This window comes from Siphateles boraxobius, unplaced genomic scaffold (genome assembly GCF_051911475.1).
Source record: "Siphateles boraxobius isolate OS27281-9 unplaced genomic scaffold, OSU_SipBor_1 31, whole genome shotgun sequence".
Classification (NCBI taxonomy): domain Eukaryota; kingdom Metazoa; phylum Chordata; class Actinopteri; order Cypriniformes; family Leuciscidae; genus Siphateles; species Siphateles boraxobius.
In genome coordinates, this window is record NW_027508931.1 from 16,250,152 (window position 1) to 16,273,065 (window position 22,914).

The 22,914-nt window shown below is 38.6% G+C and overlaps 1 protein-coding gene and 1 long non-coding RNA gene across 4 annotated transcripts in view; both read right to left on the reverse strand.

The window, feature by feature from the left end:
• The window catches only part of LOC143696964 (uncharacterized), a 466,435-nt gene that overhangs the window by 436,859 nt on the left and 6,662 nt on the right, over nucleotides 1-22,914 (reverse strand). The gene's annotated exons all lie outside the window — the stretch shown is intronic.
• On the reverse strand, nucleotides 324-10,730 carry LOC143696956 (P2Y purinoceptor 2-like). 3 transcript variants are annotated; one of them, XR_013186097.1, is made up of 2 exons: nucleotides 10,603-10,730; nucleotides 324-452 (listed from the first exon to the last, which is right to left on the reverse strand). XR_013186097.1 is itself a non-coding variant. In XM_077193891.1 (2 exons), exon 2 carries the CDS (start codon nucleotides 4,398-4,400, stop codon nucleotides 3,420-3,422), a length of 981 nt encoding a protein of 326 aa, XP_077050006.1. In that variant the 5' UTR covers nucleotides 4,401-4,412; nucleotides 10,603-10,683; the 3' UTR covers nucleotides 1,971-3,419. The 3 variants fall into 3 exon arrangements, 2 of the variants coding, with proteins under 2 accessions (XP_077050006.1, XP_077050007.1); XM_077193891.1 differs by lacking the exon at nucleotides 324-452 and adding an exon at nucleotides 1,971-4,412 and having other exon boundaries at nucleotides 10,603-10,683; XM_077193892.1 differs by lacking the exon at nucleotides 324-452 and adding an exon at nucleotides 1,971-4,412 and having other exon boundaries at nucleotides 10,599-10,677.

Genomic DNA, 22,914 nt, shown 5'->3' on the forward strand with positions numbered 1-22,914 from the left:
AACATGCATACAACTGTCAATTTCTTATACATATATATTTTATGGTTTAATAAACATTATACCCGTTTTTACACCCGCACCTCATATATTAAAACAATAATACAGGATATGTACAAAAATATTTATTTACTTAAGCAAAGATGGTTTACACTAATTCACAAACTTAAAATCTTTGCTAATAGAGTGAATGTGTTTTATGTGATGTTTAAACTACATGACTGATGTACAGCTGCCCAAAACCATAAATGTGTGAATGTCATTATATTAGATTACAGAGTTCAAATTAAATATAAACCTGTATGTCACGGGTGGGTGATATAGAGTGCACGAATGCAAAGTATGCAAGGAAAGTCTTTAAATTCTGTAATCCACAGGACACAGGGCAGAAACAGTGGGTAACCAGAAACCTTCAGCTCATCAGCTTGATTGAACAGCTTTTAAAAAGCTTTTCTCTTAAACAAGAAAGGAAAGAACAGCAAAATGAAGCAATACAATATATCTTACAATATACCACATAAATCTGAAGACAGACAGCTGAGAAAATCTCTAAGCTAAGCTAAAAATAGATTTATTGCTCCTTTTAAAATTATTATCATTAAGAACATTTGTAGTGCCTCAGCTCAGACTAGCTGTCTGGTTCTTTGATATATAACAGTTAAAGACAGTATTAGTGCTTAACCTTTTGCATGTCAGATTACTCGCTTTATCAAACGTGTTGGACATTATGCCACACACACTGTACACCAGTTTCAGGAGAGACAACCCCATTTTAAATACAGGCGTGAGTCCCCTAAATTCTCTTTCTGTGTGTACGGAACACGACTCAATCTGGAAATTGTACAGATGGACACTGTGGTGACTATATGTTCTGACGTCAGTGTTCTGGAGTACAGTTTCCTGTCAGATCCGGCCCACATCTGGGCCACCAAATGTGGGCCGGATCTGGGACGACATATGTTGCTGTCTGGGATGTAATAAAGACATTTAGAAAATGTCTTTAAGATGTTTATTCTTTAGAACGTATGTAAAACTGCTTTTTAAAAGATGTTTATCAGATGTTTTCCAAATAAAGCGCCCTTTAAATGACATCTTGGAGATGTATGTGTGCTATCTGTATTTTGACCAAATTAATATTACAGTCGTGCTGTTCTGTTATTTTAACCAAATAACCCTCAACAAAGGAGGTGTGTTTTGTTTATGCTTGGAAGTCTACTTGAATGATCCTATCATAAGCGTTGTTGGGATTGTTGTTTGACTCATAAGCGATCAAGTTTATGACGTTTTAAAGTGGGAAGTGTTTGGTCCTGGTTTCAGTGTGCATTATAGGCTTGTTCTCGTTCACTGTTTTTCTAGCAAGATCTGGCATAACGAATGAGTCAAGGGCCTGCTGATCTGACACATCTCTAATCAATGTGCTTTCAAAATATGGCATTGACAACTAGTTGTTCTGTTTGGTTCCGTACGCAATAAATGGGGTTGTTATTACCTGAATTTCTCGGGAGTAATAGCCTGTTCAACCGTGGCCGCTCACTTTTTCAGTGGTGCGCTGGTTCCAGAAGTATTTTTTCCATAAAAAAAATGTCCATAGGGATTTAAAAAAATATATTCTTTAAAGCGTTATAAACCAATTAAGCCAACACAAAGTGAATAACATGACAAAGTTTAATTTAAAGCACAAAAATATATATTTGAAAAAACAAAAACAAAGGTAGGCTACGACAAGACTGAGGGACAAATAGGATATACGATCTAATGATGCCTGCATCAAATAAAAAATGAGAGAGAAATATGAAACTACTCATTTACAAATGTTGATTATGGTAGGACTTCCCCCATGTAGCCTACATATTAGGCCTATGTATTTTTTATAGTTATTACAATAACTGGATGTCAAGATCCTCCTCTTACAGGATGTAGGATAGCGTGTGTTCGTCACACAGTTGTAGAGAAACAAGACGCTACAAGAGTTGTTGCATTCAAAGCTGATTTTCCTGTTTCCACAGCTTGTATTTATTAATTTTCCCGTTGTAATTCAGTTGAGGCAGTGACAGGCAAGGCTACTCAAGGGTATAGCATCACAGTTCTTTTACTAACATTTACATGCACATTTTATATAAAGTGAATTTTTATACAATATAAATATGTTTGCAATCATTTCTTGAATACCGCATAGTCAGAGCTAGACATAGATTGCTGTTTGCAAAGATGAAGTAGAATGACAAGGTAATGGGAAAACGTTGTAGGCTACAATACTCCGTATTGTTGTTGCTTTTATTTATTATCATTCAAATAATAATGTTGTTTTCTCTTTATATTTATACTCTTCAAATAAATAACTTTACTGCAGTATTTGAGATCTGGAAATTTTTAACATATTGTATATGTGCAATAATTTTTATGGTAATATATATACTATTCAAAAGGGTTTTTTTATGTTTTTGATTCTATGCTCACCAGCATGAAGTTTGAATTTTTCCCCACCAAAAAAATATAGTAAAAACAGTAATATTGTGAAATATTATTTTGTAGATACTGTTTCACATGTTTGAAAGTAGAAAAGATTTTGAGATGATTAGAAATGTCAAAAGTTAAAAAAAAATATGTAAAAGTCTTTACTGTCATTTTTGATCAATTTAACACATCCTTGCTGAGTAAAATAATTAATTACTGTATTGATTCACTTAAAATAAAATAAAAATTAATTCACACTTCAATGCAGAAAATAGAATAAACTAACATCTTCATTATATTAATTTTAGTACATTCTTTTATAATCTCACAATCCCATGCTTTAGTATAGATGATGTAAATCGTTTCATAAAATATCCTGATGATTAGGCTACCAGGAAATTGTCACAGTAACATAAACAATATATCTTAATCAATTAACAAAAAAAATCCTGTCATTTTTTCACTTTTACATTACATTTAAGTGCAATAAGACAAAAAAATAAATACAGCTTAAAATCAAACATGCCTTCTCTAAGATTGATATAATTATTCCATTGACACATGATACAGTCTCTGATCGCATGCAGCAATGCATGGAATATTGCACAAGTTGCAATTAATATGCAAGTCTTCTCATGCAAACCAGTAGATTTGTGTAAGGAACAAACTGAAAATCATGTAATTCACACTTCCACATGTCGAACCAAGTTCACCACCATGACTTTGTCTCCACACCATAAATGAAGGAGTATGCGCTCTTAATGCTTTATATGGTTCCATTTAAAACTTTAACATCCATGCACAAAAGATTATTTTTTTATAGTGGAAAAATGTTCCTTACACTGAGGAAAAAATGGTTCTTTTAAGAATTCTTCACTGAAAGGTTCTTTGAGGAACCAAAAATCGCTAAGAATCCCTTTTGAAATCTTTTTTTTTAATCAAGCTTTTTTCCCCCAATATCTTCATCTTCACTGTAAGGTTGAGAGGGATTTATCAGACTTCATGCTTAATTTCTTGATGGATTTTTTGAATCTCTGCCCTGCCATGAAGTAGAGAATGGGGTCGATGCAGCTGTTGATACTGACCAGAGGTCGCGTGGCTTTGTAGGCATTGTTGGCGAGCCGAAGCATGTCGCATTTCTCTATGTCCAGGTAGCGGAAGGTGTAGTATATACTGCGATTCAGATGGAAGGGTAGGAAGCACAACATGAAAGCCAGAAGCACAATAATGATCATCTTCACCGACTTCTGCTTGGAGCGTTGTGACATTGGTCCTTCGCCAACACTGGGTTCCTGAAGTTTTCTCACCATCAGCCCGTTGCAGACCAGCACCACCCCAAATGGTAGAACAAAGAGCAGAAACATCACCACTGAGCTGTAGACCAGAAAGTCATTGAAGAGCTCCTTGCTGGTGGTGTCGTGACAGATCAGAAAGTTACCATTAAGTCTCGTCCTGGAGAAATAAAGGATCGGGGCCTGGAAGATGAGTACGATCGCCCATATTCCCACAGAAACCAAACGAGCCCGACGGCCGCTTATCCAGGACAAAGAGCGAACCGGATGGCAAACGCCGAAAAATCGGTGCAAGCTGATGCAGCTGAGGAAGAGGATGCTACCGTAGAGGTTCGTGTAGAAGAGAAAGCGAATCAGCTTACACATCGGCTCGCCAAACGGCCAGTCATTCTCATCAGCATAATAGTAGATCAGAAACGGAAGGGTGAGGGTGTAAAGAGTGTCACAGACGTTGAGGTTGATCATGTAGATGGTGCTGGGCTTCCAGGGTTTGGTTCGAAACAGGATGACGTACATGGCGGTGATGTTCAAGCCCAGGCCGACCACAAACACCAGACTGTAACTCACCGGGAGAAGAATGTACTTGAATTCTTCTTTTAAAGTACAACGATACACGTAACTATCATTGGTTGGCACAGTATCATTACGCGTTGCCATTCTGATCCAGATCTGTCAAAAAATAAGAAAATGAAACAAAGGGAAATCATATCTAATAGGAAGCTTAAATTTACATATTAATATTATATATAAAAACAGAGACAAAAATGCTTTTAAGCACCTCCTGTATGTCAACAAAGCAATGTTAGCATAAAAATGACCCTGTTTTATGATGGAAAGAGAAAATAATGGCAAAGCTTCCACACAATGAAAGCATTTTTTCAGTAGTGGTCGTCGTAATGAATTGGGTTGGAAAATATATCAGGGATGTAATCTATGAATGTCATATAAACGGTCAAGACCACATTTCATATTCATATTTCATCTCAAAAACAAAAGTAAAAACAATATTTTGCATAAAAAGGAAAAAAGGTTGTTTGTAGGACCATTATGATTTTTGTGGCATTATTTTCATTAAAAAGAAATTATATATATTTAAATATAGGCTACATCATTGTAGTAGTTTTTGTATTTACTTACAGTTTTTCTCAGTTGCTTTTTACATTTCTCAGATCACAAAGTCTCTGTTACGTATGGTAACCCTCGTTCCCTGAAGGAGGGAACGCAGACGTACATCAGAGCGACTTAAGCCCTATTCGCACGGGATTAGTACTATCTGGGGACCTCGTGTGATTTAGAAATTACACCCCCACATCTGAATTTCATGTGGCGTATTCGCACGGGATAACCGAAGCCTGTGATTTTACTCAAATTTACTGACTTATCTCCTGGATATGACGTCAGTAGGCTGTTGCTTGGAAATGTCTTTTCGTTATAGGTCTAGCTGTATGATATATTGTGACATAAACAGAATAAAGTTCCTTACCGCATGCTGCTATAGCCTACATGTCATTCATCTCCATCTAATCATTAGGTGTTCAAGCACGAAGTGCTGAAAACCTATTGTAATTGCTATTTGAAAAAAAAAAAACCTAAAACGCATCGTGCAGCCCAAACCGTAAGGCCTAGAGACTTGAAACCTGGCCAGGTGGTAGGGCCTCAGTTTGGGGAGAACCTATCAGAGTATGACCCCGATTGGCCCATAGGTGGCGCTACAGCAACCAAAAGTACTAAATTGCTCATAACTCCTAGACCGTTTGACTTGGAATTGCACCACTGTGTTCCTTGGCTCAAGACGGACAAGATGTATATCTCGGATTCTCGATTTGAGCAACAAAAAATTTGTTATGGCCGATTTTGTCCAAATCCTACTTTTGCGAACTAGTCCCTGGTTTTTTGCCTGATCGGAACCAGACCCGTCTAGGACAAGTCTCTGGACTCTCTAGATCAATAATTATCAAAAAAAAGTTGAACTTTGCCCTTTGGTTCACTGTAACAGGGTCGTTTAGAAAAGGGGGCGTGTCAAAATACACTCAAAAGCCTATAAATCATAAATAAAAACTCAGAACTTCACAAAAACTGACGAGCACATGTGTCATGACATGGTGAAGAAGCATGCAGAGTTTCATGGAGATCGGACCATAGGTGGCGCTATAACTGTCAAAAAGGTCGCCTATTATTAGGTGTTCAAGCACGAAGTGCTGAAAACCTATTGTTATTGCTATTTGAAAAAAAAAAAAAACCTAAAACGCATCGTGCAGCCCAACCCGTAAGGCCTAGAGACTTGAAACCTGGCCAGGTGGTAGGGCCTCAGTTTGGGGAGAACCTATCAGAGTATGACCCCGATTGGCCCATAGGTGGCGCTACAGCAACCAAAAGTACTAAATTGCTCATAACTCCTAGACCGTTTGACTTGGAATCAAGCGTTAGAATATATAGGTGGCGCTATAACTGTCAAAATGCTTATATACCATTAAAAGAGATTTCTACAATAACATATCCCGTGTGTGTGTGTGTAAGCATGCATAATATAGTTAACAACTGGTTTGTTTTAGTGCAGAATACTGGTGAAATCAAGTGTGTTCAAAATGAAAGTGAGTCAGTAAGTGGTCTTCTACTGCCCTCTCTACTTATTAATAGTCTTTTCACATGTGCTTTTGCATTCATATATATAGACAATAATAAATCACTTATACAACAATTACTATTATAACACAATCATATTTTGTCAGAGTTTATCACTTCAATTGTTCTGATGCTTCACATAATGTCTATCAACGTGGTAAATCATGGTAAATAACGCCAGAAACATGGTAAATCATGCTAGAATCCTGGTAAATCATTCTAGAATGTGCTATATCATGGTAAATCATCCTATAACATGGTAAATCAAGGTAAACTAAGATAAATCATGGTAAACTATGGTAAACCATGTTAGAATCATATTAAATCATACTAGAATGTGTTCAATTCTGGTAAACCATGTTAGAACAGGGTAAATCATGGTCAATCATACTAGAACTTGGTATATCATGGTAAACTATGGTAAATCATACTGGAACATGGCAAATCATACTGGAACATGGTAAATCATACTGGAACATGGTAAATCAAGAAAAATCAAACTGAAATGTGGTATATCATGGTATATCATGCTAAAACATGGTCTATTCCATCTATGATGTCAGTGGTTAAATGCTTGCTACATAAAACGTAATGTCTTTTGATGCTTTTGTGCTTAACGGCCTTAAAGGCCTTAACTGCTTGAACACCGCTAAATGCTGCTTGCAGCTTTAATTCTTTTTGTTTTTGCTCTTCTGATGATTTTCAGCTTTCACTTTCTGCAAATTGTGTAGTTGTGTATAGCGATTTGACCCAAAATACTATCAAAATAATCCAACACAGTCTCCATTCTTCGCGAAAGATGGATAAAAAGGCGCACATGAAACAAAAACCTTGAAAAAATTATATACGATCCGGCCAAATCACAGAGATGCCGATTCGCACGGGACTAATATTATCACAGGACCTCGGTGTTCGGCGAAATATAGTAGGTAATTTGCGGGGGAATTTTTACTTTACAAATTACAGACATGGCCGATTCGCACGGGATTAAGATCTCAGACAAACTCCGCAATTATTACAAATGACTAGAGGTCACCGGGTGATACTTATCCCGTGTGAATAGGGCTTTTTAGGAATGTCGCCAGAGAGCCAATCTACTTTGAGTGTAACTAAACGAGCCAATGAACATTGGCATGCAATCATTTGCAGCAGCTGCTCTGGAACATGCAATGGGAGCGTAGACCACCTTGCCGTTTGATGTACACAACGGTCGCAGTGTTGTCCGAACGGACCAGTACATCCCTGCCCTGTAGCGGCCTCTTTAAGCGGCTCAGAGCGAGACGTACTGCCAGCAACTCGAGGCAGTTGATGTGCCAATGCAGTTGGGGGCCCATCTACACCCCTGACACTGCATGCCCATTGTACATGGCACCCCAGCCGGTGACAGAGGCATCTGTGAACACCACAGCGTGCCTGGACATCTGTTCCAAGGGCACTGCTGCACGCAGAAAAAAGGGGTCTGACCACGGGCTGAAGGTCTAACGGCACGGCGGTGTGATTGTCACCCGTATAAGAACAACAAGGAAACAAACAGGGTCAACGGACGATAAGAAGAAGGGGATTGAGGACGCGTGGTGGAAGAGTAGGGAGACAAAACAGACGAAGTGGTAGAAGAGGCCAATGACCATGTTCTCAATTATGACCTTACGGCTGAGGATTGTCGAAAGGTACAGCTGAATGCTGGGAGAATGACTTTGTCCTCAATCATTCAAATGTTTGTAGACAGAACAGGTATGTAATCAAACAATGTGCACTGTACTGTAACACTGTATACTTATTGTAATGCTTCATATTACAGTGGTCAACTTGCATTATACAGTAAATTTACTTTATAGACCATGTATTTGAACTTTATCCTAATCTTCATCCGTCTGTCTGCAACCGTGTGGTGCTGTTTGTACAAATTGTTTTGAGAAATGCATGGTTTGCAAATGTTAAGGATGATTCAAGAAGTGTTTCAAAGTGACTGAGAAAAACTGTAATGCTTTCATTATTAAATAGAAAATAATATAATTTCAAATAAAGTATCATGTTTGTGTAAAACCCGGCTGGATCGGCCCAATGGAGGTTTTCCGATCAGCGGGTGAAGGTCTCTGCACGTTTCCATCTTCCCGCGTGGCAAAGTAATTTGATTGAATGAAATACATTTTCTCATAAGTATTAACTTATTTCATCTGACTCCATAAATGAAAGAGGTTTTAATGATATGTCTACATCATTAAGTGTGTGTGAATGTTTGACTATTCTTTTTAAACTCTTTACTTAATGTCCGAGTCGATTAGAATAAAATCAAATGTTTACAGTTTATTATGTCAGGTAAATGTATCGTGCCAGTTGCATAATCAGTTCAAAGATAATAGATGCAAACATCAAATGAGTAAAAGATGTAGGTTAAACCCGACATTTGGAAATACATGATGCGGAGTGCCGGCATCCACTCTGGATCACGGGCTAATTTTGAGTTTCAAAACGCCCTGAGCTCTAGTTGCATTTCATTATATAGACAGACCACATTTCAAATGTAAAGATGAGTTCACAGTGGGAATTCACATTAATCACCGTCCCAGACTTACTGGGGGCAGAAGTTGATTTACATGGAACCATTTGCTATTCATTACCATTTCGCACCTTCTGAGAGCATGAGGCCATATGCCTGGAAGACACACCTCCTATGTATGTGAATAGTTTCTAAACTCTTAAATACCTTATTACCTTCTGGTTTACTTCTTTGAGAATGAGACCTTTGTACCAGTCGTACTGAGACATTTCAAATGATATCAAACATGTGTGATCCTGTATGATAATTATTCACATTAAACTATATAGATTCTTGGGTGAATTTCAGGTGATCTCAGCATGAGGGAGAGGGAGTGGGGGCAGAATGGGGGCGTCAAGGTAAAAGATGTAGATTAGGATTGCTTAGGTGAGACTTGCATCTCGAATGGTGCACACGAGAGAAATTCAAATGTTAGCTTGCTTTCATTTCTCTCAGAGAGTTCTTCTAGTTTCTCCAGTCTCACATATGTCCAAACAGCATTTAAATCTTTCTTCTTCTTTTTTTTTTTGCATTCTGGTATTGCTAATTTGGGGGAATGTGTATAAGTGCAATGAGATAGATAGAGTGATTCTGATTTTGCTCCCAAAGCCTGGTATTGCTTTTTATCATAGATTTTGTTAAAAAATAAATTAAAAAAACTTGCTATCATGTTGCAATATTTAAATTGAACAAGTGATCATTATGACATCTGTCTAGGATCATAGACCACACATGCCATCCTCTTAGAGGTGGTAAATGTCCACAAACCGCACACACCCATATTGATACTGTCATGCATATGGCAGACTACATATATTTCCGGAAAATTTTTCTTAACAGAGCGTCAAAGTAATTTCAAATGGCTTTTACCAATTTAAGGGATGCACAAATGAGGGTTTAAAGAAGTACAAAATGGTTGTTCTGCTAATCATACAGTCTGATAGCACTCTTATTGATGCCACAAAATAACACATCATATTGATCAGTGAAGCAAATCAAGCCACAAAGTATCTTCAGAACCTCCTGAGAATTTCCTGAGAACTTCCTCTCAACATCAGAAGCCATATGATGTTTCAATACCAGCTAATTTCACAAAAAGCCTGAACATACTTCCCACACTCTAACCTTTTATATATCTAAAAATCTGTTTATAAAGTATATGTGTTTACAAAATGTAAAGCAGACACATGCTATATATATATATATATATATATATATCATGTGTCTGCTTTACATTTTGTGTAATACAATACAAAGTTTTTCAGTATATTACCAAATGCTTTACTGTCATAACTACTGGAGCTGACATAACCAAAAGCTGATCGTCATGTTCTTCAGCAGGATTTGAGAATCTGCTTCAATGTCATTTTATTAAAATGGTCTCAGACTTTTGAACTCCATATACAGTATACAAGTTTTTACCAGTTTTCGGCTTTATATTGCAGAATGTCTAATGTTACTGTGTTTTTAGGATGAATCGTTGTATTTTAGCATTCATTGTGTCAATTTGTAAAGAAGGATTAATGAAAATGAATTAATGATGAAAAAAACATATTCCACAAAGGAGGCATTTTGATTGTTTTATCTTTGTACCAAAATAAATCATAAGAAAGTACAATAAGCATTACATAATTCAACAAATTAAATATACATTTTTGTAAATTTTTTAGTAAGTAAAAGAAAAGTAAGTAACATACTCACATGTGTTTTCAGCAGATACTTTCAGGAATTTCCCCTCGAGCTCTTCATGCCTGCACAGTCCTACTCTTCCTCTACGTGTTCATGCTGTATTTCTTCATTGTGGGCGGTACTTCTCATGTCGACACACCTCAGCCTGCTCCCATTGGTCAGCACATCAGTCAATGACATGCCAATCACTGCTGATAGCTTCACACCAATAAAAGTAGTGCTGTCAAATCGATTAATCGCATCTAGTATAAAAGTGTGTGAATATACAGTGTGTGTATATGTGTATACACATACATATATATATATATATATATATATATATATATATATATATATGTTTGTATAAACACATACACACACACACGTGTATACAGTATCTAACAAAAGTGAGAACACCCATCACATTTTACCAAACATTTTAGTACTATCTACTCAAGGGACAATACTATAGAAATGAAACTTGGATATATTTTAGAGTAGTCAATGTGCTGCTTGTGTTGCAGTCTATATTTACTGTCCTCTGAAAATAACTCAACATACAGCCATTATTGCCAAAATAGCTGGCAACAAAAGTGAGTACACCGTTTAAGGCGGGTGCCAGTTCGTCTGGGCCACCCCTCGTGGAAGCAAAAAGGCTCTCCTGAGAATTAACATTTGAACCCTCCCTTGCATAATGATGTAACAGCAGCATCCGAGACGCAGCACACAGTGCAACTCACACCTCACTTTGACAATCTCCCCCTTCTCCTTCATACCTGAAACTCACTGAAAACCAATGAAATGTTAAATGTGCACAAAAAAAGTAACTATGCATGTTTGGTATCATTTAAAGTGTCGCAGTGCGCCTGGTAAAATGGTCTCATTCTCCCAACCATAATGAAAAGCTAAAAGAAGTTACAAAATATGAGAAGTGATATGTCCTTCAAAGGTATTCCCTCCCCCAGATCCTCCATTCTGATCCCACAGTTGTGAGCCCCTCACCAGGGGACCAAATCTAATTATAATGACAGACACCACCATTTGGTAAGCAAATTGATTTATCTGGGTTTATAAGGAAAAATGGGCAAAAAGGTTCAGCGAGTCTGTAGGTTGACTGCCCACACAACCGCTGTGTGTAATTTTCGTTGCCAGGTAATAGGCTACTTTCTACAAATTCCTCGATTTCTGAATTGTTGTTATGATATGATTAACTGATGATTTTATTCGCATTAATTGGATTTTGAATTATTGCTTCATTACCTGGTCAATAAATTGTAAACGTTTGATTTTATTCTGATCGACTAAGTTTGTTCTCCCAAGTAGATTAACTACTTAAAGATGAAGCTGGCTCACAAGAAAGCTTGCAAACAGTTTGCTGAAAGCAACCTGTCCAAGAGCATGAATTACTGGAATCATGTCCTGTGGCCTGATGACACTAAGATGCACTTGTGTGGCTCAGATGGTGTCCAGAATGTGTGGCAATCTGGTAAGGAGTACCAAGAAAATTGTGTGTTGCCTACATTCAAGCATGGTGGTGGTAGCATCATGGTCTGGGGCTGCATGAGTGCTGCTGGTACTGGGTAGCTGAGCTTGAATGAGGGAAACATGGATTCCAATATGTACTGCGACATGCTGAAGCAGAAACTGGGCCGAACGGCTTGATAACGACCCCAAACACACCGCCAAGATGACAACTGCCTTGCTGAGAAATCTGAAGGTGATGGATTGGCCCAGTATGTCTCCAGACCGGAATCCTATTGAACACCTGTGGTGATCCTCAAGCGGAAGGTGGAGGCGCCATGTGTCTAACATCCAGCAGCTCCATGATGTCATGATGGAGGAAAGGAAGAGGATAATAATAATAATAATTTGTTACATTTATATAGCGCTTTTTCTGGGACCTCAAAGCGCTTTACATAGAAGGGGGACTCTCCTCAACCACCACCAATGTGCAGCATCCACCTGGATGATGCGACGGCAGCCATATTGCGCCAGAACGTCCACCACACACCATATTACTGGTTGAGAGGAGACAGTGATGAAGCCAATCAGTATATGGGGATGACTAGGAGGCCATGATGGACAGAGGCCAAGGGGCAAATTTGGCCAGGATGCCGGGGTTACACCCCTACTCTTTATCGAAGGACATCCTGGGATTTTTTATGACCACAGAGAGTCAGGACCTCGGTTTAACGTCTCATCCGAAGGACGGTGCTTTTTGACCGTATAGTGTCCCCATCACTATACTGGGGTGTTAGGACCCACACAGACCACAGGGTGAGCACCCCCTGCTGGCCTCACTTACACCTCTTCCAGCAGCAACCTGGTTTTATAAGGAGATCTCCCATCCAGGAACTAACCAGGCTCAGCCCTGCTTAGCTTCAGTGGGCAACCAGTCTTGGGCTACAGAGTGATATGGCTGCTGGCTAGGATCCCAGCAACAACCTGTGCAGCTCTGGTGAGTTCCATGCCTAGGAGGATTAAGGCAGTGCTAGATAACAATGGTTCTCACACAAAATATTACGCTTTGAACACAGTTTTGACATGTTCACTTAGGGTGTACTCACTTTATTGCCAACTATTTTTACAATAATGGCTGTATGTTGAGTTAATGTATCCAAGTACATTATGTACATATTGTATCTCTAAAATGTATCCAAGTTTCATTTCTATAGTATTGTCCCTTGAGAAGATATACTAAAATGTTTGCTGAAATGTGATGGGTGTACTCACTTTTGTGAGATACTGTATCAGGGGCGGTTTCTTCATTAGGGCGATTGGGCGACGCACAACCAAAGTGTGAAAGGGACTTTTTCAATCACATTCACAATCTCATTCAACCACAGAGTTACGCTCATAGACCGTAAAAAAATAGGTTACGCTAGCAGTCACTGTGCCTCTGGATATAGTCCAACCAGCGTCATGTCACGTTCTGTGGAGTACCGCCTCTTTTTGGGCGATTTCACTCTGGCTGAGAATCGCCCAGAGTGTTCCCATAGACTTACATTCAAAGACGTTTTTTTTCGAACTGCAGGCACTGCAATGCATTCTCTATGGGTTCCGGGAGGGCTCGCACTAACGTGCTTACGTCATCATACGTATCCTTAACTTGTGCAGCGATTGGTGGGAAAAAAACATACAAGTTTTTTAATAAAGTGACAAATAATATTTGAAAACAATTTTGAATTTGAACAACAAGAAAAAATGAAACCCTACTTTAATATCTTTATCAAATGTGATTAAAAAATAAAAGAGAACGAGAGCGAGAGAGACTGTTGGGACATCCCGTGAGTTGTTGAGGCCAGTTGAACTTGAACGTCATGGCGAACACAGTTAATTTTATCGTGTCATTAATTCAGCCGTCGTAGTAATCAGGATTTTTCAGGAGCAAGTAGCAACAGGAACAACAAGATCTAGGAGGGCCTTGGGAGAAGAAGACAAGCAGAGGCTGTCTAAAGAGGTATTTATTGCTGACCATTTAAATACTCGAGTGTTGGAAAATCTCACTTTGTTTTTACAATCAGTTTAGGAAAGGATGGTAGCAGTCTTTTTTACTCCTAGCATTGTACTTTGAAATTTAAGATAAGCTGTTAATTTATCCATTCCATGGGTGGACCTTATCCTTATCAATCATACAAACATTGCCCCCCTGAGAGATTTTGCAGGAGCCGCCACTGTACTGTATGTATATATATACACACAGACACACATATAATATTCTATGCTAGATGTGATTAATCATGATTACTCGGTTTGAAAGCACTAGTTAAAGTTAGTTCAAGCAGTTCCACTAAACAGGTTCCCTAAAAAACTCTCATGCCCTGCCTGAATTGTGTCTTTATTACATGCAAGAAAATAAATGATTTCATGAGAGAAAAAATAATATTTGAGAAGGAAGTTTTCATACCAATAGCAAAAAATAATAATAATTAAGACTAAAAAAAGTTTAGAAAGTATTTTCTCATAGAACATAGAAAAATATAAATTAGAATTTTTTTAAATTATTTCTGAGAAAAAAAATCTCTCAAAATACTTTGAAAAAAAATCGCAAATATATATTTTTCGCTATCAGTGTGAAAACATTTTCTCTAAAAAAAAAGTGTTTCTCTCAAAACGCTTTTCTTAGCTCTCGATGCAATTTCTTGCTCTCGTGTTAGGATTTTGCTTTCGCTGTGAAAATTGTGTTATGGGCGGGGCCACGTTCCTATTGGCCAGTCGGGTGAGCATCGTCTTGTCTTCGGTGTCGAACTGAATCATTACACCATTGTTCGGTTCACCTAGATAGATGCCTTTGTTCTGCCTTAGTTGAGCACGGACACTCCAATGTTTGGGTAAGATGATGACACACACAACTCGATGGGTGGCTGGCTGAGCAAGTTCAGCATCACTGAAGATTAAACATTAAAAAATAGCACTCATATTCATGAATGAATGTGTATTATATTATTAGCTTGCTAATCGTTAATTAGCCATCATGCTAGGTAAACTTGCAAACTCACCTGGTTTATACTATTTTTAAATCAAATGCCAAATGAATGTTTTGATTTAGATAGTTTCACTCCTTATTTAGTGAGTAGTGAGCTAGTTTCTACCTTTGCAATTGCTAGCCTCAAAGCACCTGAAGAGTAACTGCTTGTTCATCATATACAACCTCTTGTACAACTTTCAACTAACGTTAGTATGCATGGAAGGTGGCAACCCTATAGCTAGCTAACGTTAGACAGCGTTTGACAGTGTCCCACCTAGTTTTGTTTAAAGGGGTGGTAAAACACGATTTCACTTTTCTAACTTTAGCTAGTGTGTAATGCAAAGTTACAACGCTCAAAGTTCAAAGCAAACGGGGCTATTTGCTTTTAAAGAAATCAATGTCTAAGGACTACAGCAAACGGCCGGTAGGGACTACACAACATTCCTCCAGGGTTGCTGACATCACTAACCCCTAAACCCCTCCTCTGAGAATACTAAATAAGGGGGGGAGAGGCCATTTTATATTTCTTTGGAGAAAAGTTGTTGTGATATAACGTTAGTAGGCTGGAGTGTTGCCGCAATGCCGTCGAAACACTGTTATTTTCATCCGGATTGCAGGTCCACTTTGTTCAGCCTTCCTAGGGTCGGGGGAGTTGGAGATCAATGGTTAAAATTTATTTTTAACTCGGTCCCTCATAATTATTACCCAAATCTCGCTATCCGTGCTGCACATTTTACGGAGGAATGCTTCCACAATCTTCGCGAGTTCAATGCAGAATTCGCACAGCGGCTTGTCCTGAAAGATGGAGCAGTTCCAACTTTAATAACAGAAGCTGTTGTTTATGGGCCACAACCTGTAAATATGATTTATTTTTCGTCTATGTGTTTTCCTGCAATAGTTCGTATTATTAATTGTACGTTTTTGCAAGGTAAACAAACCAGTTTGTTAAAAGCTCATTCATACTTAACGTTATTCGACAAACACCTAACATTACAAACTTTTTTTAAATCTCAACAGCGAACTTGGAATTAGTGTAAATTATTCTTTGATTAGAGCTTTTTATGTATTGTTTATCTACATGCTTGTTTATCTACAGGCATGCTAAAACTTAGTTCTGTGTTTGATTTGGCTACTGTATTAAAGCCAATGTTTAGTGTTCGTTTTAGGTTAATAGCTCTGGCGACAAATATTTGACTACAATCGTTCTAAAAATACAAAAATACGGAGACGTTGGGATATCTTTCAAAGCAGAAGTTGCAATGCTGTAGTCATCCAAGTCTAAACTCAATAGCTCAAACACAGTGTTTATATCTTTCAATGGGGAGGGATTTACATAGAGGTGGAGACACTCTGAAACATCAGCATGACAGTGTAACTCAGAGCCTCTGAAACAAAGCATGTAAATAAAAGACAGAAGTCAGCTCGTTCCCTGAGATTCCTCAGACCTGATAACATTAGTATGACAGTGTAACTCAGAGCCTCTGAATGCAAAGCAGGTAAATAAAAGACAGAAGTCAGCCCGTTCCCGGAGATTCCTCAGACCTTATTAACATTAGTATGACAGTGTAACTCAGAGCCTCTGAATGCTAAGCAGGTAAATAAAAGACAGAAGTCAGCCTGTTCCCGGAGATTCCTCAGACCTGATAACATTAGAAGTAACAAAAATGTCATCATCTATGCTTCAAGATGGTAAACACTTGTGTGAACTTTCTCAGTTAAAATACTGTTGAACCTAAATTAAACATTTAATAAATTTGTAACACTACATTTCCCCATTTGAGAGTTCTAATAACTCTCACAAAATACAAATTTAGACACTTAAAAGTTCATTCTTGTAACTTGTGATCGTTACAGGCACATAGCACATGCTCTGTGTTGATTTTCTGTAATTGCATGCTGTCACAGAAACAAACATGCAATTAGGATCCGTGAAGTTCTTAAGGGTAATAGTCTTTTCTGTTTGGAACTGTAATTTCTTCGTGAGGGTGTGAGTCATTTGTTGAATGAAACACTTGATACTGTGGACGCATAGATAGTACGCCAGTAGGAGAAACAACAGCAGAATTGCTATTTTCTTTATCCATATCCACGGTTTACCTAACAAGTTTCCGAACCATGAAGAATTATCTTCAGTCATCTGGTGTAATTTTGCTGAAAGACCAAGAATGTCTTGTTGGATTTTGTTCAAGTTCTCTGTTGGATCCATCAAACCGGTGTAGCACTCAGGGCTGATGATGGTGCAGGCTCCTCCTTGCGTTGCTAGAATGTAATCTAAGGCCAATCTGTTCTGTAAGATCATTATCTTGTGCGAAGCGAGAGTGTCCGTCATGTTACTGGTACGACAATCTTGATCATGTTGATGAATGACTGAAGGTTTCGTATGTGAGTCTGCGTTGTGTATTTTGTTTTTTCTTTTTTTTCTTTTGTGATATTTGGTTCAGCAGTGGGTCTAGTCGTTTTCTTGAGGTTGTGGCTTCATACGCAGGTGAGGAGGTCGGTGCGTATGGGTCTCGGGACCGCCATCAAGAGGTATCTGCACAGAGGAAGAAAGAAAACCAAAGACAGTAGAGCAGTATTTGTTCAAACACTAGGGTTGTAAACTTTTCCGAGTCTGCTAGACAGTAGAGCAGTATTTGTTCAAACACTAGGGTTGTAAACTTTTCAGAGTCTGCTATTGTTGTTCCCTCTTTCCCTATTTCTTAATTCCTTTGACACCTAGGAACAGTGAGGTAAGGATGGACTAGTGGATGGGGAAAGCCTATGAGGGAGTCTTCACCACAGGGTTGGCCTCGAAGCCTGTTGCATTCGGTTCTTCCCTGGGCTCCTCACTTGTTCCATGTCCTATCCTATCCCTGTTGGTGGGGGAGCAACTTTACAGTGTGACACATGAATCCAGGGTTTTCCTTCCTTGACACAATACTGCAGTTGCTGTAATCAACATCACTCAATGTGGTCCATGCCACATAGGCTCTAATGGCTTGTTTCTAAATTATTTTCAATTACTTGAGTTGAACCGTCAACAAACAACTTAAATTCTGAATTCTCTATGGGAGTTTCTTTTACTTCACTCATAGGTGTGTATGTAAGCGTAACACAATCGTGAGTCATTTCTCCTTCATCCTCTAACACAAATTCAGTCATTGCAGACATCATACATGAGGATTGTGACTGGTGCACGCTGTAAAACAATGTTCAGGGCTGTGAGAGTAGTTAACCAATTTCCCCAACGGGAGGAGATGACAGAAGTTTATTTTGCTTGATTCATAAGTGTGGACACTGCATGAGGGCATTTTACGTTTACAGTATGACCTAACACCATTACTGATGAAGGGCCTGTGCTGTAGAATAACATTTAAGGCTGTGAGTCTACTTAACCAGTGTCCCCCAAAGGAAGGCTTCTATTAAACAAAAATAAGTCTTTAATCTTTGTTGTAAGTTACTGGGGAAATTAAGCACTCACAGCCCAAATGGTTAACACATCAACAAGCTGCCCCACGAGTTTAATGACGAGGGGAGGGGCTGCTTCAGAGTTGCAAGCAGACTGAGTAGAATTTGAGTAACATTGTTAACTTGTCTAAAGTTATTTTTGTTTTTCCTACACTCTTTTCCCCAATGTCCATGTTTACCACAATAATAACAACTGCCCTCTCTCTTAGGACAATGTCCATGTTTACCACAATAATAACAACTGCCCTTTCTCTTAGGACATTTACGTTTCTGTTGATTCTCTGTGTTGACCTTAAAGGATGCTGCTGCAATTTTTACTCTTGCCTTGACATCAGAGTCTCTTTCCCAAGTAGCTAAACTCTCCAAGTTGTTTTGCAGGGTTCTAGTGGACCATGTGAAGTCTAAGAAAGGCAATGCCTTTCTATGTTCTGACAAAAGACCATCAGACCATGTGCGAACTAGGGGGCCATTATCTTCTAGCACCTTCTCTGAAGTGTCAGCTATCCCACTGTATGCTGCAGCTGACTGACAAAATCTTTCAGTGCACTGACTAACATTCTCATCCTTCTTCTGCACATAACTAGTGATCTTTGACCAGTCCATGTTTGGTCCAACAATGTTCTTTAACGCTTTCAGAACTCCCTCTCTCCATTCGTCTTTTCTGGCATGTTGTAGTTCAGAAGTAACAGCAGACTCAAAACTGTTGAATTCAGATTCAGTTAGAATTTGTGACATCAGCTGTATGACTTCAGCCAACGACATGTCGTAGGAACGCATTTTACTGATCAATGCTTTTCTAAATTCAGAAAAATGTGTGCATACTGAGGGTAAGCTCTGGGATACTCTCTTTATATCTTTAGGTCTTAGTGCTCTGGCAACAGTTTTGATTTGGACAACAGAAGACTTGGGAGGAACACTTTCAGTTCCCTCAATTCCCTGAGATCTTCTCCTAGCGCCACATATCTTAACTGAATCTAGGCTCATCAGTTACTGTTTGAATGGCTACATCTGTTTCAAAGAAAGCTTGTAAGGCAGGATAGATCTCATCTGACTGTTGGTCTTCTGAGTCACATTTGGTTGAGGCCTTGTTATGGCCCACCTTTTTCGTGAGACAGGAATCTCGAGTGAGCAATTGTTTGTTCGGTTCTTTTAACTTAGCAATACACCTAGCTTGTTCTTGTGCAATGGATAAGCTAAATTCTCTGTGGCAGCAGATGATGCCTTTTATATTTAACTTTCTGATACATGCACCTAACACCTTCTTGCATTCTTCAATAGACCATACTTTTTCTGGGTGAACACCAAATGTCTTTGTCAAATCCAATCTGACTGACTCAGTCACTATGGAGTTCATCTGCTCCCCTAACAATGACTTGAACTCACTGTCTGTCCATGAAGTGGTAGCTAGTCCACCTTTCTCAGTAGTTGGAACCAGCCTAGCATTCCTTCTAACCATTTTATGATGTTTTCCTGACACTGTACTTCCCTGACATTACAGAGGATAAACCAATAACTTCTCTGACAAAGCAAAGAATAACTAGTTATGAATATTTATCATAATATATTCAACCTTCCCTGGCACTCAGAGGAGAACCAATTTGCTAATACACTTTTAACAGTTGTTAAACTTTCCTGATTAAACAGAGGATTAACCTTCTTCTCAAGCAAAGTAGAGGACAAACTACTGTGAACACATTAAACTGTTAACTGTTGTTAAACGTCCCTGGTTGAACAGAGGTTTAATCTTCTATGACTACACAGAGGATATATCACCTTTCCTGGTAAAGTAGAGCATAAATCTTCCCTAACTTTACAGAGGATAAACCTTCTCTACCAATGTAGTGTTATGTGGGTGGCGGATGAACCCAGGCGCAGACAAGATGCGGTGACACAACGTTTAATAATAGACAAAAACAGGGAAAACAAAACCCACGAGGGGGCAAAACGGGACTGGAACAGGAATGACTAAACTAGACTAAGACTTGACAAACTAGACTATAAACTTACAACAGAAACAGGTACAGTAATCAGTGTTGGGAAGGATACTTTCAAAACGTATTTCGTTACAGAATACAGAATACATGCCCAAAAATGTAATTTGTAACGTATTCCGTTACGTTACTCAATCTGAGTAACGTATTCTGAATACTTGGATTACTTCCACATTGAATTGCATTTAAAAGTGTAGGAATGCGGCCATCAAATCCTGCTTACTAAACAGACCTATTCTGGTGTTTTTTTCTGTTCCAACTGGCTGAATGTGTTAGGCCCATGTCTTCCTGAAAGTGCAATATATTATAATTTGCTATAGAAGAACAAAGACTATAAGTGTATGTTGCGGTCACCGGTGCGGTGATGAGGTGGTGATGCGTTCATGTAACATGTAAATGTGGCGCTGCCAATAAAGCACCTAAAAGCTGTCACAAAGAACCGGCAAAAGTAATGACTGAATATGTTAGCGTCGGCTGCAAAGATGAAGTTGACGATGACTCGCAATCTTCGCAGCACTCTAGTGAACGCGCCGGAGAGAAATGCAAATTTCATACGGATTACATAAACAGAGAACAGTCTGTTTTCTTTCGTTTTGAATTGTTCTGTTTAAAAGTAGACATGTCTGTGAGACAAGTAGGCTAGCCTACCTTACACGCTAAGTTTCGGTTCATTTATGAGATGAGCCCCAGTTCACGCACCAGCGCCTCCATGCCGTGATATCTATTGTCTGCTATATTTACTACTTATTTATTAATTCCAGCCAATTTGGTTGATGAAACATTGATTAAAATTAAGATACAATTAATACAAATCGAATTCCACTTTAAAGAAAGGCTTTGTGCATCTGTTTGATGTCTCTGTGAAAGTTTTAAAGCAGTCTTTTAGTGCCGCTTTCAGAATGGTCACGTCCGTAACATTGTTTTTTCCTCATAAATGCGAACAAGAAAAATAAAATAAAATGAATATTTTATGTTCTGTGGAGAGCCAACCCTTCTTCATCCGGTGGGTATTACTTTTGGTTTGCGCCGTGTAGCCTAATTCACAGAAGTACTAAAAAATATTTGGCCTAAAAGTTAAATATTTTTTGTGTCACGCATGTTTATTTCCCTCATATTAAATATAAAACGCATGTGTAGACAGATATTTTTCTAATGTCTGGACTCCTTTATTAAGGGAGTATGGATATACAAACAGACGTTTAGATATATTGGTATTAAATGACATTTGCAGTCAAAACTTGAAATATAGCCTACATTCTCAGAAAATGCATGTCCATAACGCAATTGCTAAATTTTAAATAATTATTCCGCAACTAGTTTTGTGGTGTATGTATACGTATTTTATAATCTTAACTTCAAATAATACTAATAGTAATTTAAAGATGTGGTAGCATTGGATCTGGACGGGAAGGATAACTCTGGGAGTTGGAAGGGGTGTGTCGCAATTTTGACTTCTCGCATGCGATACAGGTTCGTGGATCTGAGTGTCGCGATTTCGGTTTCATATCGCATATTGTTACAGCCCTGTAGCTAGTAGCCTACCTGATACAACTATAAAATAGCAAGTTGACCAGTAAAACTACAGCAGACGACTACCCCTGGCTAATAAAAAAAAAAAAAAAACTTTAAGATGCTTCTTCAGGTTGGAGGTGGAGTCTTTGGACGCTGAAAGGAGGATGGTTGCTTGCAAGCAGAGGTTGCACTGCACAGTTATATTTGTTCTCCCTTCTCTTTCTTTAATGTGAAATGCTGTTTGAATTTCCAAGATAGAAACGCATTCTTGCCCTGGCTCTGTTGTTCCGGCTCCATACATCTAGCTCCCGCTGCTCCTCTTCCGACTCCATTGTGACTGATCACGCAAACCGCGCATTTTTTTGTTTTCATATTGGGGCTTCTGGGAAATGCATGGAGTTGCCTTAATTTCTTTAGAGAGTGAATAAACTCATGAAACAGAAAAGTATCGTCATGTAATCCATTGATTTCAACAATGTAACTGTATTCTAAATACCAACTATTTAAATTGTAACTGTAACGGAGTACAGTCACTCATAATTTGTATTCTGAATACGTAACGCCGGTACATGTATTCCGTTACTCCCCAACACTGACAGTAATACACTAGACAAAACTCTCACATGGTACTCACAGGTAAGTTAACACACAGATAGGAATCAAAGTATCAAACAACGTCAAACAATGAACCGACACAGGACAGCAAACACAAGGGGATTATATAGGGAACACTAATGACGAGGACAGGTGAAACTGACTAGACAATAATGACAAGACGAGGGTAACAAGGGGGAGGAGTTACATAACAAGACAACACAAGCACATGGCCCAAATAACAGACCATGCGCTTGTACACAAAACATGATTCTGTCATGATCCTGCCTCACGACCAGGGAAAATCAAGAACACTAAGGCAGAATCATGACA

Bases quoted from the DNA above. Each gene is read 5' to 3' on its own strand.
- LOC143696956 (XM_077193891.1), bottom strand. From the start codon at position 4,400: ATGGCAACGCGTAATGATACTGTGCCAACCAATGATAGTTACGTGTAT.